This window comes from Rissa tridactyla, chromosome 1 (assembly GCF_028500815.1).
Source record: "Rissa tridactyla isolate bRisTri1 chromosome 1, bRisTri1.patW.cur.20221130, whole genome shotgun sequence".
NCBI classification, from domain to species: Eukaryota; Metazoa; Chordata; class Aves; order Charadriiformes; family Laridae; genus Rissa; species Rissa tridactyla.
The window spans coordinates 179,325,843-179,343,598 of NC_071466.1; the positions used below are offsets into that span (position 1 = coordinate 179,325,843).

A 17,756-nucleotide genomic window follows, 5' to 3' on the forward strand; every position below is an offset into this window, starting at 1 on the left:
TAGAATGTTTCAACTTTGCCCATAGACCATTAGGGTGGGTTACTTTTTTTAATTTTTATTTTTCCTTCACAGAACTAGAGGTAGTAAAACTTTGTGCTCAGTTATCCTAAATTTGTACAGAATTAGTGTTTGGTGTTGAGGTCAGGAGTTAAAAAAAAGCTGCTGTTAAATGGCATTTGAGAAGCAAGCTTGCTAAAGCATCAGTAACCCAACAGTGTTTAATGTGTGACTCATGCAAGTAGGAGCTTTAGGATTTGTTTAGCAAATGCTGTAAAAAGAAATCTTAGAGACTTAGAGTTGAGATAAATTTTGCTTTGTCAGATGTGTTTATTTCCTAATGCTGCCTAATGAACTACCTTAATTGGTGTCAGTTGATAAAAGCAGCCTTTTACTGCCATTTATTTCTTGCCTTTGCATTTGAAATACAACCAGTTTTCTACAGACTACACAGCTCTAAGTTTAAGAGGATGTTGAAATAACCATATTTTGCTCTGGTCAATGGCTATACTTGAAATACATAAATGCCACCCCTTGTGAGTTCTAATCTTGCAGGTCACTTCTGTTTTGAAAAGAAATATATTTCTTCTTATTTTATTTTTATTTGCAGCCCATCCCACAGAACATAAAAAAAGAGTTCCAGCTCTTGATGCTGTGGTGACTCCAGATGATGTTCGATATTTTACAAGTGAGACTGATGACATTTCCAACTTGGAGGCAAGTGTTCAGGAAAATCCCTGTGATGTACAGCTTTGGATTAAACTTGCATACAAATACTTGAATCAAAATGAAGGGTAAGTCTGCTACATTTTAGATTTGATTTTGTGCTTTACGCATGTTGCTGTGATCAAGTTTCCTTTCTGATGTTTAAGAACTTTCTTCAACAATGCGACTTAAAAGCAGGTTAAAAAGTAGATTAGATTTCCTGTTGTATGCAGTATAGTATGTGAGTAATAAATGGCAGTGATGTTTTACCTTTAGGCAGGTTCTGATTCCAAATGGAATTTGATGGAAAGTAGTGTGGGAGAAATAATTGCTGGTGTTTGAAAAGTGCACAACCTAATGTATTCCAAAGATTGCAGTGGAATGTGGTACTTCCAGTGATAAAGTAGTGGACCAATGAACTCAAATCCATTTCTCCTCTATGGAGTGAATGGTTGGAATAGTGTTTAAAATTGCTTTCATCGGAAAGCTTTGTTATAAGAACAGTTCTGCTATATGGTTTTATCCCTGTACAAATTATGCAGTTGAGCACTTAATTTCTTATTTTGTCATTTTTTTAACTTTTTGGATTTCTAAGTTTATCTGGTTTATGTTCCTTTAAATTATTCTGCAGGGTACCACATTTTTATTGGCAATTTCAGTAGGAATTTTGTCATGATGGTTTCATGCTAGAGATTGACTAGGTACTGGCTTAAGCAGCTGCAGCAGGGAGGAAAATGTAGGAAAAGATTGGTTTATCTGTATCAATGGCTTCCTGAACACTAGAAGGGATAAAATTGGAAAGGCCAGTACTCAAAAGAAAATACTACCAGCAAGTGGTAGGGTGAGGAGAGCACACTTTTTAAATATAAGCATACTTGGAAAAATACCAAGAAAAGAAGGGAGAAAACCTAATGCAAGACAATGCATCCTTTTCTTAAAACAGCCACCTCCCCCATTCCCTACCTGCCCCCCAACCTCAGTATTCTGAAGAGACTGGTTTAGTAGGTGGCAGTGGTGACAGAAGGGGTTGTGAAGGCTTCAGGCTTATACATGGTTAACTGTGTTAATTTTATTTTGGGACATCTGTTTTTCCTCTCATAAATGTCTATGCAAAGTAATTTCTGAAGATGTTTTCAGAATAAGTGTGACCTTGGAAGCTTTCTGTGGTTTCATGGAAGCTTGTTTATGAATTAAAGCTCAGCTCTGTGGTTTGAAATATAGTCAGTTATTTGAGCTAATCTTGTATTACTTTGCTGGTATCATCTCATGATGGTTATCTCAAAAAGTAAAATTTTTTTTAATGATTTAGAGGCAGAGAAAACCTGTGTGACATGCATAGAAACCTGAAATAAAGGCTTGTATTTGAAGACTGTAGAAAGTAAATTAAATATGTAACAAAAATATTCAAACTTACTTTACTAAGCCTTTGAAATTTCCACTTAAGTTTTTAAGTCTGTGTTATGTAAATGCCTTTATATGATTGCAGCTTGAGACTTCTGCTTACAGGTGAATCCTATCCATTTTCAATTAAACTAGACTCCTATTTGAATTGGCACTCCTCCTAGAAACAATATTTTTTCCATCCACCATGGTAATTGCACCTAATAATAACTTCTGAAGGGTGAAGAGTTACTGAAACTTCGAAACTTTCATAGTAAAGGACAGCACATGTTTAAAATAAAAAAAAAACCTGACAGTCACTTCGATTCTAATCATATAAGCATCTATTTTCATGTTTGATATCATGTAAGTCATGATACTATCACAGTTGATGTGAATGCCTTTTTAATTTTTTCATTTTTACAGCTCATCGTCTGAGTGTTTAGATTCTACTTTAAATGTTTTGGCCCGAGCCCTTGAGAACAACAAAGAAAATCCTGAAATTTGGTGTCATTACCTCAGACTCTTCTCAAAAAGAGGAACCAAGGAGGAGATACAGGAAATGTGTGAAACAGCAGTGGAATATGCTCCCTCTTATCAAATCTGGTGGACAGTAAGTAAAAAAAACCAAAGTGTATGTGAAATGTTCGTGTTAATTTTCTACTGTGGAAAACCAGTATGTATGACAGGGGAACTGCGAAATGAAAAGCACTATAGCCTTCTGAAAACTCAAAAGTTCCTCAGAAAATGAAGTGATTCAAAGTTCTGTTTGTAGGATATTTGTAGAAATCATCACTCTTCCTCAGATAATAAAAGGTGTTTAAAATCAAGATAGAATCATAGTATAGTTAGAGTTGGCAGGGACACCTCCCACTAGACCAGGTTGCTCAAAGCCCCACACAACCTGGCTGTTGCATTTCTTATTTTTTGTTACTTAAGTTTGCAAATTTTAACTTTGACTACTTGATCTTTAAACAATATTTTTGAGGTTTAATGTGAAAATTCAGTGTGAGGTAGGGCAATATGGTTCATAAGGTGGTGTAAGACATTATGTGAAATTTGTGACTTTGACTTAGAAGCTTTATTAATAATCTGATTATTATTAGTAATATGAATTATTTCTCTCTAGTTTTTGAATTTGGAGAATTCCTTTGATGGAAAAGACTATGTATGTGGGAGGATGCTACAGTTCCTAATGGAGGTGACAGATGGAGAAGAAAATCCAAATCTCGTGTCCTTTCAGCTGCTGGAGACTCTCCTGTACAGAGTTCACTTAAGCCTGTTTACAGGAAGACAGCAGAATGCTCTTGTTGTGCTGCAGGTAACTTCCAAGTTACCACCCCAGGAACTGTCTTCATACCTTCACCTTTATAATGCCTGTGACTCCGATAGTGTCAAATCTAGAAGAACTGTTCCTTCCTTTATTTGCTGAAGGAATTCTTCTAGAGGCTTCTGTTTTGAGATATAATGCTGTTATAAAATTTGGATATACCTTTGGGGTTTTTGTTACCTGTTTTGCTTTGCTTGTGTAGCTAATAGCCTGGACCACTACATCTCAAATAATTCCCAAGGAACTGCTTTACTTGATTCCTGGTAAGCCCTAGAACACTTTTCTGCAGTGAAGTAATAGAAGCCATAGAATGTTTTTCTGCCTGTGAGTAATGGATTGCCTCAGGTGCTCAAATATTTATTGCTACAGAAATGTTCCAACCAGTAGTTCTTGGGAAGAACGTAGTATGATGTTATTTAATAGTATTGCTCTGCTCCAAAATTTGGAGACTCTTAAATCGGACGTTATTGATCCTATGAACTGCAGAATCATGCAGTTATCTCAGGCTTTTATTGTGACTGTAGAAAGTATTTAAGTCACTGTTACCGTCAATAGAAGTGGTGCACGAAGGTGAGAAATTGAAAGCTGAAATCAGCTCCTACTAAAAGTGGGAGCTGCTGTAGCTTTAGTTGCAAGTTTTTTCATGCCTACCAGCAGGTGGCACCTGTTGCTCGCTACACCCTAAAACACTTTTCTCAATTGTGTGGTTTAAGGCTGTCATGCGTTTTTCTGGCTCCAGTTTAAATAGAAAAGTGTAATGTTGTGTTGACTTCCTCCAAAAGCTATTCTAAAGACAGCAGTACTGATAAATGTAATGCTGAATGTTTGACTGAATGAGCAAAAAGAACAGAGGGAGGAAAAAAACTCAGTTTGTGTCAAATTGACATGGAAATCCAGTGTATATGGGGGAATAACGTGTTGGTTTCCCTTACCTTCCCATCATCGCAAAACCAAACGCTTTTCATATTAATTGGAAAGGTGTAGTTGAAAAGAATATCTTTGGGAGAGATTATTTAGCCATATTTGAGAGAAGATAATTTCTAAGTAAATGTTACTTCAGAGTAAGTAGCAATGTGTCTCTCTGAAAATTTGGGAGCAAATTTTCAAGTAAGTATTTATTTTGAATGGTGAATAAGTTAAATGGCTTTGAAACTTCAGGTTTTTGCCTATTACAGGACAAGTGTCCTGCTGAATTTTGTCTAAATTTGCAAGTGCTTTCATTCCCTTGGAAGTACATTCTCTGATTGTACTCCATTTATCCAGAAAAAATATCCAGAAAAAAGTTAGCATGTTGGTAGCCAGGAGAGTCTGTTCTTGTTTAGGAGCAACTGTGTTTAGACTTTGTCTAGTCGCATGCTCTAAGGACTTTATTTGGGATCTGCCAGTTTAACTGGATTATTCTAGTTTTTGCATATGACTGGCAGGAAAATTCGAAGCTGTATCCTTGTTCGCAGTAACATTTCCAACACTTTTATAAACAATATGCCTAGAGATGGTGGTGCTTTCAGTAGACTTGGATAGCTGTAATTTAGTAGCTGTACAACTAAACTTAATAAAAAAAATCTTCCCCAAAACCCAACAAACAAACCCACAAAACCCAGTAGGACGTAGCAAGCTGAATCCAACTTGTAGATGAGTTGTCTCTAGAGCTAACGTATTATTTGTATCCAACTGGAAGTAATTGTCCAAGAATTACGCAGAAAAGTAGAAAGTACTTTGGGAGATGCATGTTTTCAAAGTCTTTCTGTTCACTCTTCAAAATAACAATCTTCTACAATTTTTCTAAACTTGTTATTAGAAATTATGCATATGATTTGAATACAGTCACATAAGCCAAATATAGTCATGATTGATGTAAAGAATTAGTTCCTGTCTCTCTTATAGAAAAGATTTGAAAATATTAAACCTGTTTCCTTGTCTCATTCCCAGACCTTAAAGATTTTATGGTTGAAATACACTGTATTTCTTTTAACCTTTACAGAATGCTTTAAAATCAGCAAATGAAAAGATAATATCAGAACGCCTTACTGTAAGTGACCGTTGCTTGGCTTGGCTGGCTTACATACATCTAACTGAATTCGGCATTCTCCCAGGCAAGTTCTATGATCCAGCTAATGCCGGTCCTTCAAGGATCATGAACAAAGAGCCATTTTTAATACCATGGCAAACAGTTCAAGATGTGAAGACTGATCCTGATGTGCTGCTAGCTATGTTTGAAGGTAAGATTAAAGAGGTAATCTACATAATGCATTGCTTGCTTGTAAATCAAGAAATATTTTCCAACTTTTGGAATTTCAAGGCAGTGCAATAGTGCTGGTGACTGTGTTAAGCCATTGGGATTAATCCAGTGAGTATTTCATCTTGATTTGAACAGAGTAGTGAGGAAAGTCCATGTTCTCAGGTACTTAATGCACACATTGAGGTTTTTCATCGGTGGCTCAAGGCCATAGCTTTTTCTCTGAACTATGATACTCTATCAAGATAAAGACCAGTGGCTTGTGACAGTGTGACATTGCTAGTTTTCTTGGGTTTATATAAGCATAAAGCAAAACTTCTGTTGTCATTCTCTCTTACCCTACCTCCCCTCAATGGGATGTGTCTATTGGAAAACTACTTTCCTAGAAGATTATTGTGTTTCCTTAGAGGCAGAGCAATGCGTGTGTCTGCCTTCATTCAAAGTTAAGTAAAGGGAATCGTTTTTTTTTAAAGATGTAAAATGAAGATACTAGAAGAAATTGAATTCTTGACTTGTGGTGCTGCCAGAGGTAGACTTTATAATAGCATTGTATAAATGTCAGTACTTAGCATGTTAGCCAGCAGTAACGTTGAATTGACACTGGGAATATATCTGTGCTGCATATGGTAACGTAGTGTGGAAATACTCAAGGATAGATTGAGTAGCCCAGCTGTGGGAGTGAAGGTAGTCTAGCCATGATAACAGGGTGCTCATTATCGAGTAACATTTTATTATGCTGAGAAGAAAAATAATATCCTATATTAGCTTTTGTTTCAATAGCTTTCAGCAGCTATGCTGGAAATCCTGGAATGTAGTTTTCAATATAGTGATACACTGCTACCTGTAAAGTGGCTTTAATACTTCATTGGTATTTTAGATGAACGGGGGGTGAAACTTCTAACGGGCTTTTGTCTTTGTGCTGTGGTGATAAGTGTTAAGAAACCTTTTCCAAAGATGACAGTCCTCTTTTCTTTTAAATAATTTGTGAAAGTAGCCCCCTCAGAAATATTTTTCCACACTTAACATATTTTCATTATGTTAAATGAGACTTTTTATTATGTTAAGGCTTCAAATAACTTTGACATTGCTTGAGGTCTAAAGACTTGATTTTATACTTTTGAAGATGCTGTCAAAACATGTACTGATGAAAACCTTGAGGCTGAAAAAAGAATAGCTATCTGCTTTCCTCTCTACAGAAACATGATAGCTTTGCTGAAACTTCTTGAAAGGTAAGTTGTTTCAAAACACTTTTAATTGGAGTACTCAACTGTGCTTTTTTGAAAACTTACCTTTACTTGTCTTTAAGGTGGGAGTCTGCTACAGAACTCTGTAGATCTTTATTGGAGCTCTGCCCTAACAACTGTCAGCTCTTGGAGAGTTTGGCCGCCTTGTATTTGCAGATGGAGCAGAGTGACAATGCCTACAAAGTGTGGATTGGAGCATTTGAGAAGAATCCTCAGAATGCAGAAATTTTTTATCAGTTGTGTAAATTCCTTGTTTCACAGGTAATACTCTACTCCAAAACTCATTTTGTTGGTCTGCTGACTTCTTAAGGTTTGGGGTTTGTGTGTTGTTTCAAACATTTATGAAATTGATATTCTTGATATTTTTGAAATAATCATGAAATGAAATTCATGATATTTTTGTAATGTCTAGTTCTCCTTTATATCAAGAGGAAAAAAATATAATTGTCAAGATTAGTGACATGATTAAAGATAATTAAAGGAATTATATAAAATCATGAATGTATAGTTTGGCTTGTTCTAATTCAGTGTTAATATCCTTACACAAGAATAGACTTTAACAGTAAACCCTATAATAAGTTTTCAGCTTTTTCCTGCTGCCTGAGACAGTTAGATCTCATTCTTGAGAAAATGATGACAATGGAGCATTGCACAGATAAACACACCACTTGTTATTTATTGCGCTTAAATTGTTCTTGTCATTTTCAGGTTGATGTCTGATTTTATTTTATTTTTTGTTTTAAAAAAATAAAATCCCCAAAACAGGAAAGGTCAAGCAGTATTCTTCCACTATTGCAAGATTTTGTGGCAGCTTTCTTTGAGAATACATGTCAACAGCAGAGTCCTATGGATCTCTTAAGGTACACTTAGAATATTTTAAATTTTGGTAATATTGGCATTTTCTTGAAAAACAAGGCAGTCTAGAACTTTCAAACTCCTCTATTTTTAGCTTGGCATGTTTTGCTAAAACTTCAGTGAATTATGATTTGATACTTTTTATAAAGGTTATACTTGTTGTTTGTGCATATACACTAAATTGTAAATCCACAAGCATTTAAAGATGAAGCAGCCAACAAGTTTAATGTTTGGATTTGGGGGATGGAAGTCAGTCATATGTATGCCAAAATTGGTTGTGTGTGTGTCTTTTTTCCAAAGCTAGGAGCCTAAAATTGCATACCTAAAATACTTGCAAAAGACCTCAATCCAGAGGTCCAGCATGCTATTAATCAGCAGACTATGATTGCTGAAAGGACACAGGTTTGTATTTAGCCTGCTGATTTTCAGTTGAATTTTGGCAACTATTTGAGAGACTTATCAAAGTTCTGAGATATGCAAGTTCCCTATAGTCAAAGTAGGTGCCTCTGAAGGCCTTCAAAGGAAGACCTTATGTGCTAAAGTTTATGCAGATGAGGCTTTGAGATGCTTTTATCTCCAAGTTAGGTGTTAAATTTCATTCATGCGTACATTTTTTCGTGTTACTGTTTACAGTACTGCAATGCTGCTTAGCTGAATGTAGGTAGATGATGGTACCTTACTTGATGTTGGTATTTCTGGGTGGGAAGTCTGAGATACAAAGGAACATTTAACTTGGTACGTAATGAAGGAGTAAATGCTTTCTGTATGAACTATTTCTATATTTCCATGTAATGCTTTCTGTATAAACTGTATCTGGAGTTAAACAAAAATCTAGGAAAAGTACATCTTTTTTTAATATGTCCTGTGAACTGCGTTTTGGAACTAAATGTTACATCCACATAGGACTCTTCCATGTAGAGGGATATTCTCATTTACTACTACTTTTTTCTCATGTAGATATCTCTTGAATTTTCCAATGCCAATTGAATTTACATCACCTCTCTATAAAGAACAGCTTACAGATGATGTTGTCAACCAGCAAATCCCATATCTGTGGCAGATCTACTGGTGAGACTTTCTAAAGTATTTCCGAGAAACAGCTATTGGGTCTGTAAATTGCATTTTCAAAAGCAGAACGTTCATTATTTGCCGAAGGGTATATCACTTTGGGTTCTTTGAATAAACGATCTGCCAGGCCTTAGAGAACCTACCTGCCTGCTGCACAACAGAGACAATTTTATGGAACTGAATTGCACATCAACTTAAACTCTCCACTTGAGAAATCTTTCAGAAATTCTGCCCTGTGGGAACAGTAACAGGTGTGTTCAACTCACAAAAATGATTTTTTTTTTTTGTTTTACTTTTGGTTTAGGTTGCTACTGCTAGTAGTGTTCTTTCTTCTGGCTTTCAGTTGTCTCCCTTTTATTTTACAGTCATTCCCCCCACTCCGAACTTTGTTTAGCCTTGCTCTCCCCACTTTCCTTGACTCACTGTTTCAGCTATTTATGGAGCTGCTATCAACAGGCTATAACAGTTGGAACTAGCCACAGGCGCCCCTCTGTAGGCAAGTAATACAGCAAAGTGACCCTTTCCTCTGCAAGAGACTGCAAAGGTGACAGATCTTTGTCATCTATACATGTATACATTTATTTTTTTTGTTGCTTTTGGTAGCAGTAATATCCAGGATTGGCAAGCACCAAAGAATTAGCCATCTGTAACTCATACTGGTAGAACTGTGGTTACTGAGATGTTGACTTAAGCTATTTAGGAAGCTTACCACTTCATGGTCTGGATCTGTCAATCTTCACAAGTAGCTGTTTGGCTTTTCAGATAAGTAAAGGGGCAAAGATGAGAATGCTTCACATACTGAGTGAGGACTCCTCAGAACTCCTTCAGCACTGTTGCTTATAGCTTTTAATTGGTGGACAGCTTATAAGCAGGTAAAACGTATGGTTTTCAAGAAAATCTTTACATAATGTTTATATTAAGTTATCTTAATGTTTTCTTTGATATTGTCCATTAATAGCAATTTAAACAAATTGCTTGTTAACTGAACTTGCGAAGCAGTATCTTCTAAGTTTGGTACTTGCACTGTACAAACACTGTTAGGAAGACACTTAAGGTCACTGTTTAGCCTAGTCATTAGGGACCTTAACTTAAGCTCAGTTGCTCCTGCATTTTAGTACCTGCTTCTAAGAGGGAAACTAGTGTTCTTGAAATAAGTGCCTAAATTACTTTCAGAGCTAGTAATTGAGTGTTTCTGTGGTTGAGTTTTGCTACATTAAGTGCCTAAGTATTTGGGCCTATCTATGTGGGTTTCCTTTTTTCAGGTACAGAGAACAAAAGACATAAAAGTTCACTTTCACCAAGTGAAAATAGTTAGATTGAAACCAACAAAGCCTCAAAGCTCAAGAAACAATATTTTACTTGGAAGGATCACTGTGTATGTGTGCACATATGTATACACACACTTCAATAGAGAGTAGCAAATTGGTGATTTAGTTTATAGTGCTTGGGGAAAGCAGGAGCAGAATCAGGCACTCTGATTATGGGACCTTAGTCATGATGGTTCTATAGCAGGGTAGCAACATCAGCCCTATGTTATTTTGGGTTTCTGCAGTCTTCCTTTTCATGAGGTTTTTTTCTTCTTACAACTTACCAAAAGTCTTACCTTTTGTTCTACTGTTACTTTACGCTTTGAAATACAGATCATTCACTGAATCTGGGTCAAAAAACGTGTCTACTTCTGTCTTTGGTGAGGTCCTATATGTTGGTCTGATCATATGTTTGAGGGGCTGTGGAACAAAATGAAGGGGATTTTTGGCTGTTCTTGTCAGTTGTATTTTTTTTTTTTCCTGACTTGATCCCCACTGATACTTGTTTCAGAGCATTCGTTCTGTTGCCACAGTCTGATAACCATTTCTCAAGTGGTTTTAATCCGGCTTTGAAATTTATTCTGGAGCTTTCCAAATGGAAGTTCAAGACTTGTCTCCCTTCTGTAGCAGTCAGAGCATCCCTATTATGAGGATTAGTAAAAGGGTACTTTACAAGAGTAGAAGACAATTCATAATATTTCATTTCTATTGAAGAGTTGCATTTTAAACTGCATGGTTTCTGTATTATTCCTTATTATCTGCAGTTGAGCCTTACCCATTTTAATAAGTTGACTGATACATTAGTCCGTAATGTTGCTAAACTGAAAACACCTTTTTCTTGCATCTCAAATGGGAAGTTCTTCACTGTTTTTTTTACTCTTAATATGTAAGAACATGCATTGTTTATGATATACAACACTTCTTAACTTTTAATATAAACAGTTTGTGCCAGTCTCTTCACGCAAGTGTTGGTGAAGCACTGGATGCTTATGAAGCAGCTCTGGGGGCAGTGATGCAGCAGGAAACTGTCCAGAACATCTGGCTGGAGTAAGTTCTTAAGGAAGGATAGTAAATTAATCTCAAAACTATTAAGTGAAGGCTACCAGAACCATCTTTCTTTCTCTTTTTTTTACAGTTACCTTGTTTTTATCAATAGCAAAGTTGTTGGATCCAACAACAAAGTTCAAGAATTCAAGCTTTTTACTGACCTAGTGAACAGATGTCTGGTTACAGTCCCCACACGATATCCAATTCCTTTTAGTACTGCTGATTATTGGACCAATTATGAGTTTCATAATAAGGTAAAAATGTGTCTGTGGACGGTTTTAACTAAACAAAGAGACCAGTGATGACCTTTTAGCAGGTACCTGTAATTTACTTGTTCAAATACAGCACCAGTAGTATGTGAACACTGAGAGCTAGGAATTCGTAGAAAAAGAAACGAGTGTCAGAGGAGAGTAGTGTTGTGAGCAGAAGACTGTCTAGCAGCGACCTTTTCAATAAAGGCTGTGTAAGGCAAAGAGAAACTTTATGGCATGCTTTAATACTGTGAATACAGCTGTTAATGATGAACTGTTCTTTCCTAGAGAAAATGTGTAAGGAAGGGAAGAGATGGTTGAGCAAGAGGGGTCTGCAGAGCTGTAACACTGATAGAAGGAAAGAGTCTGTAAGCTGTCAGTTTTAATCATGGAAATTACAGTGGTTGAGAAACAGAAGAAATAAAGTAAAAGTAGGAGTAAAAACAAGTTGAACACTTACAGACAGAATAAAGCTTATAGAAATCCTGGGTCCCGTTTTGCTAACATCCGGTGCATTTCTCTTTACTCGCTAAGTGCAGGCTAGAAGGACTGAAATATGTGGTGTTAGCAACTTGACACTAACTTTTTATTACACAAATTGATTTCTGTACTCTTGAAGGATGAGGTTTGTAGTTGGTAACTCACTTTAGTCATGTTCATAGTTTCATTCCATTATTCTTAGCAAAATTAGACAGCTATAAAGTGGATTAATGTTTATAATTCAAATTCTACAGGTAATTCTTTTTTATTTGAGCTGCATTCCAAAATCTCAACATTCCAAAACTTTGGAACGGTTTTGTTCTACCATGCCTGCTAATCCTGGACTTGCACTGAGGTATGTAAAAATACTGGTAATCAAGACAAACAGTTAGTTAACATAACTACTGTTTTTTGAGCAAGACATGCATGATCTGCTTTCTACTATGCTTGTTCCATTATTGCATGTTGCTTGAGGCATATTGCGCCTTCTGACATCTCAATTTTTCTTTTATTTGACAGGGTTCTGTTCTGTCTACAGAAAGGTTATAATTATACAGGAATTAACTCTGCATTGTACATGATGTGTACAAATGATCAAAACTTCAAGTCTGTAGAGAAATGTCAGATATCCATTAAAGTCTTGTTACTTAATGATCTATGAAATGTATAGTTCCAGCATAGAACCAATAAAAATGGATACACCAGTGTATAACAGTGCTACCTTAAGGCTTAACTTCATGTTAACAACAAGGCTTAACAACATTAGCAAAGATAAGCAATTCTTATTTTTGGGAAGAAACTTATGGGGAAACAAACACTTAATGTAAGCATCACATTGATTCTTACTTTAACAGTATTTTAAACTGTACTCTCTCAGGATTAGGGTCCATGTTTTACCATATTCAGCTGCAGTGAACTCATGAACATTTGATTGAATGATTTTGAAAAGTCCCCAAGCACTTACTGGTCATCATCAACAGTGACCCCAAAGAATTCAAAGCAAGACTTGAAATAAGTGTGTGTGGTTGGGAGTGTGGGGAGAGTATGACACACCTGCCTTTGGCACACAAAGGTGAATGCATTTTAAACCAAGTTGCGATTCTGTCTAGATGGAACTTGCAGCTCCCTTAGACAATGTTGATACTACGTGAAATGGGTGAGCAGAACTGACTGAACAGCCCCTCCTCGCCACAGGACTGTAAAACTAATTAGCCTCCTGTCAAATATACAGTTACCTTGTGCATGCTAAAAATGGATCTTGTCATGTGCCAAGATCATATTTTCTCTCTGATGTCACACTCTAGTTATTCTCTGAAAGTATATCTTAACTTTTTGTTCTGAGAGCATGTTCAGTCAATATTGTATATGGTGGTCCGCGTTTTTTTTTCCTACTTGCAACTCGGCTTAGATTAGGTGTAATGTATTTCGTGTAATGTGTTTGTATCTTTGGATTGCTTTTTTGTTCCCAGTGATTACAGCAGTGTTCCTTTCTCATGAACGTCTTTTACAGACTGCTGCTGCGATACTGGGAGGAGAGCAATGTTCAAATTCTGAAACTGCAAGCCAAGATGTTTACATATAATATCCCAACATGCCTGGCCATCTGGAAAATGTAATGCAACAGTCATACATCTGTTTTCATAGATATTGCTTTTGTTTATAAGGTTTACATCACAAAGGTAAATCCAAAACGTCCTTCCAGTTGGGCTTATACTGGAAGTCTCTCTTTCATTAGCTTATTATTTAAGCAGTAACTGTTTGTTACAACAGACAGAGGTACTGTCACTTGTGTAAAATGAGAAATGAAATTCCCTCTTGGGGAAACTTATGTGAATGGATATTATGCAGATAAATATGAATGATGTATTTACAAGTTGCCTTTTTAATTCAACTATTGACTTCTGTCTCCTCCTCTCTACCCTCCCCTTTATATATCACAATAGCAGTAATCTACATTATCCAGTGATGCTGAACTGATCTTTTTCTTCAGTGTTTGTTCATAATGGGGAACCACTGAAATGTCTTGCTCATGTAAGGTTGCTTTTAAAAAATGGCTATTTTTATCTTGTCACTGTAGAATAACATCATTGGAAGTTAGTCAGTTTCTTCTCAAGGAACTTGTAATTCCATTCCACAGTCAGTATTCTGCCACTAGTGGCATTTAAAATCATTCAAGAATAAATATTTTTATATATTTCTTTTCCTCAGAGCCATTGCTGCCGAGTGCTTTCTAATGGGACAAAGAGAAGTAAGTCAACATACTAAAATGAGTAATTAAAAAATGCTGTAAAACTTTTCATACCATAGCTTTATCCAAAGCAATAGTCATCTCTTAAACCAAAGATTTCTAGGTAGTTGAAATATTCTATGTATAAATGCCAAAACGTTTGCCTCCAGTGTGAGAAATATTTGGCAATCAAGGTAGAATGGATTATATCATTAGTACTTGTGCATTCTGTTTGTGTATCTTTCCCTTACTGGGGGTGGGGGGGCTGTATTCTTCTCCCACTTTTTTTTTTTTTTGACGTGGAAGAGATTGCTAGCACTTACAGTAGAGGGAAGGAAGGATTGTTGTGCTGGAAGATGCTAACAACTATCTTTACAAGTAGTTGGAAGGATGGGTCTGCCAAGGCAAAGTACGTAGAGAGTTTGAGTTCCCGACCCCACGAAAGACATCAGCTCTCTTTCTCCAAAAATAACAAGTTCACTCATTGGTACTTTGGGGAGGGAAATATTTTTATCACCCTTTATACAAATACCAAGAGGGTTTTGGCACAGCAACTAAGTCACTTTTCAGTTCAAACAGAATGGATCTTCTTGGTATTGTTGCTGTCGCCTTCAAAATATTCTTCGACCAGTGGAAAGATGCTGTGTGTTGGGGGGGTTCATGGGGCCCTGTGTTTGTGACACCACTTGCCTGTGGTGTTTCTGAGCTGCTTCTCTGCTGTATCTTGTTTTGGGTCATTCTTGTAGTGGCTGATTCTCAACGTCCTTCTTTTCTGATAAGTCTTTCTTTGAAACAGTATTAAAGCTTTAACTGATTCATAATGGGTGGCATGGCTATTGTTAGACTCACATATGAAATCTTTGCTTTCCTTTTTTACTGTCTCCTAGAATGTTTTAAAAGAACACCCCCTAAGCAGCCAGTTATTTGGTTTGTAAGATCAAATAGTTCAAAGTCGGGAGATATCAAAGGCATGGTTGCCTATTCAACCTTAATTCTGTCTCCATATTGATGGTTTGGTGTAATCTGTAATTAGTCACAGATCCCTGCTTCAGTCATTGTATTAGATGGACTACACTTTAAGGCACTGCCTATAGTGAGGCTGGTGACTTAAGAGATCCCTGCTTTATTTGGTTAGAAAAATACATTTCAAAAGAATCAAAAAGAGGGTCCTTAAAGAAAATGAGCCAATGAGAATGAAGGCATATGTAAAACACTGTAGTTGGATTACACCCAGAAGAAATCTTGTGTTTTTCTTCTGCAACCACATGACTAACTATACGGTGTGGAGTAAAATATCTTAAGTAGGCACACAAAGTGCAGTTGGGTGTTTTGGGTTTCTTTTTTTGGGGGGGACGCTTTGGAATGTAGTGAGCACTTACGACTGTTTATGCAAATTGGTGGCTGTTCCAGATAACTGGATTTTCTAGTAAGCAAGTTACTGTTTTAAAATTGAATTGTGATTCAGATTCTGGATTTCCTGTTCCTGGAGAACTCGTCATTTATTCCCTTCAGAGGTCATGTAAAGGTTTGCTAAAAGAACATAAAAATGGATATGAGTATTTAAAATGTCAACAAATACCTACCCTAATGACTCTCTGATAAAAGTTGGTGCTATAGATACCAGTGGTTGAAGGAGACTTGTGTAAATACTTGAATTAAACATTTTGCTCCTCTACTTCCAACCATAAAATGGTAAACCCATTTTTTTCTTTTTAGACAGTTGCAAAGACACATACTGATTGTTAAAGCACAGATAGATGCTGAAGGAAAAAAGCCTATGAACCAGTTATTTTCATTGCAGGGTTGGGATGGTATGCAATAAGCAAGACCTTGAGACTACATATTGAGTGGTGAAAGAGAAATATTCAGTAAGCTGCTTCATTCCCTGACTGTGTTCCATCCTGTGCAATGAATGAGGCAAGAATCTTGTGAAGAAAAATAGAATGTCCTCATGTAATTAATCATGTGCATACAAGGGTCAGAATTAAGGTCAGACATAAACTTGCCTTTGCTTCTAGTAGCAATTTAATGCTTGACTTCAAAGCGTTTTTTTTAATAACAGATTCTAGAAATTATTGCAAGAGATTTTTGTGCTTCAGATCTCTTGAGTGCACAAAGTTGTGCTGACTTTTAATACTTGTTTTTATTTTACAGGTCCATCATTTATATCAGAGAGCCGTTCAGAAGTTACCTCTATGTGCAACACTGTGGAAAGATGTAATGTTTTCTCCTTATGATTCAGTTTGAGGTTTCATTTAAATTTTCTGCATATCCCATATCCATAGATGTGGTGATGCTCAAGCTCTGGCTAAATCTTATATCTGCTTCCCCATCTCTTACAGCAACTCTTGTTTGAAGCATCAGGAGGAGGTAAAACTGATAACCTGAGAAAACTAGTTTCCAAGTGCCAAGAGGTTGGAGTCAGCCTAGATGAGCTTTTAAATTTAAACACTTACAGAACAGAAAGCAAGAATCACTGAACGCTGGGTACGGTCAGCCATAAGTCCTATTAAATGCCAAAATCAGTTGAATGATTCTTCAGGCTGACCCGTGCCTAAGGTCTGTGTAAGGCAGATGAGTATTGCTGAGCATATCAAGTCTCCAATCTGCTCTCCTTGAACCTGGAAACAATTAACGTGACCCTCCTCTGGAAAAATGAACTCCCTGTCTGGCCTTGCTTCTGGGCCCTGCCAGATTCTCATAACGTCATGTACGTAAGTATAGTTAATCAAAATGACAGACATTATTTTTTTATGTTTTCTTTTTATTTTCTGTTTTCTTTGTTTTGCTGTTCCTGATTCACTTGACACTCTCGCTGATGCCTGAGAGATCTGTGTTTGGGATTAATTTACTGGGCTGTGTTTACAGTAAAAAGCAAGTAGTCCATTTTGGGGTTTTCCTTTTTTAAACCTTTTTTGAGACTTTTTCATTACAGGATTTAAAACAAAAGCAGCCGCTCTTAAGGAAAGTGTAACTGCCGTGGCCACAAGTATGCTTCTTGCACTTGAAGGCACTAAGAGGGTTGCTTACTGCCCTTTTCTGCATTGGACTCACGGCAGAGACTATTAAACTTGAAGATTAAAGAAACTATTGCAAATGCCAGTGCATCAGAACATAAGAGTGGTCAATTATGTGCAATTTTTTGTAAAGAAATTTTAATTTATAATAAAGTTTAACAGTTTAAAGAAAGTTAATATTGATCTGTTTTGTATTGGTACTACCTTGTAGTATTACAGGTGTTTTTACAGAGATATTTTCAATACAAGCTGACCTTTTTAAAAAAAAAAAAAAAAAATCTGTTGTCTTTTGTTATTTTGAGCTGCCTGTTGTGGATGTAGAGTAACTGCATAGGAAAATAGGCTTTCTTTCCTCCTCTTGCCTTACATGCACAGATGTTTATCCCATAACAGCTGTTCCTGTCAACAGTACCAGTTTGGTAACAGAAACTATACTTCATAATTTGTCCTTTTCACCTGTAATGAAATGAGGTCCCCTTTCCAAGTCTCTGCATGTACATTGCAGAGAGACACAGTGAGCCCATGGAACCAGTGATGGGGCTGTTCACATCAGGGTGGCTTTCCACCTGTTTTTCCATCTGTGACAAATCATATCAAAAGAGAGCTGTAGCA

The 17,756-nt window shown here is 36.6% G+C and overlaps 1 protein-coding gene across 7 annotated transcripts in view; it reads left to right on the top strand.

Moving 5' to 3' along the window:
• ZFC3H1 (zinc finger C3H1-type containing) overlaps positions 1–17,445 on the top strand; it is a 43,628-nt gene extending 26,183 nt beyond the window's left edge. For 4 of the 7 annotated variants that reach the window (XM_054188449.1, XM_054188450.1, XM_054188452.1 and 1 more), the window contains exons 21-35: positions 608–791; positions 2,509–2,695; positions 3,212–3,403; positions 5,394–5,631; positions 6,772–6,877; positions 6,955–7,153; positions 7,658–7,752; positions 8,705–8,815; positions 11,065–11,169; positions 11,258–11,423; positions 12,155–12,255; positions 13,411–13,512; positions 14,109–14,148; positions 16,282–16,344; positions 16,470–17,445. In XM_054188449.1, coding sequence (XP_054044424.1) covers positions 608–791; positions 2,509–2,695; positions 3,212–3,403; positions 5,394–5,631; positions 6,772–6,877; positions 6,955–7,153; positions 7,658–7,752; positions 8,705–8,815; positions 11,065–11,169; positions 11,258–11,423; positions 12,155–12,255; positions 13,411–13,512; positions 14,109–14,148; positions 16,282–16,344; positions 16,470–16,607 — 2,027 coding nt within the window. In that variant the 3' untranslated portion in view covers positions 16,608–17,445. Of the gene's footprint in view, positions 1–607; positions 792–2,508; positions 2,696–3,211; positions 3,404–5,393; positions 5,632–6,771; positions 6,878–6,954; positions 7,154–7,657; positions 7,753–8,704; positions 8,816–11,064; positions 11,170–11,257; positions 11,424–12,154; positions 12,256–12,777; positions 12,973–13,410; positions 13,513–14,108; positions 14,149–15,928; positions 16,045–16,281; positions 16,345–16,469 lie in introns of those variants that run through there. The other 3 variants (XM_054188455.1, XM_054188454.1, XR_008464465.1) reach the window with 3 other exon arrangements.
• Positions 17,446–17,756: the final 311 nt, after the last annotated feature.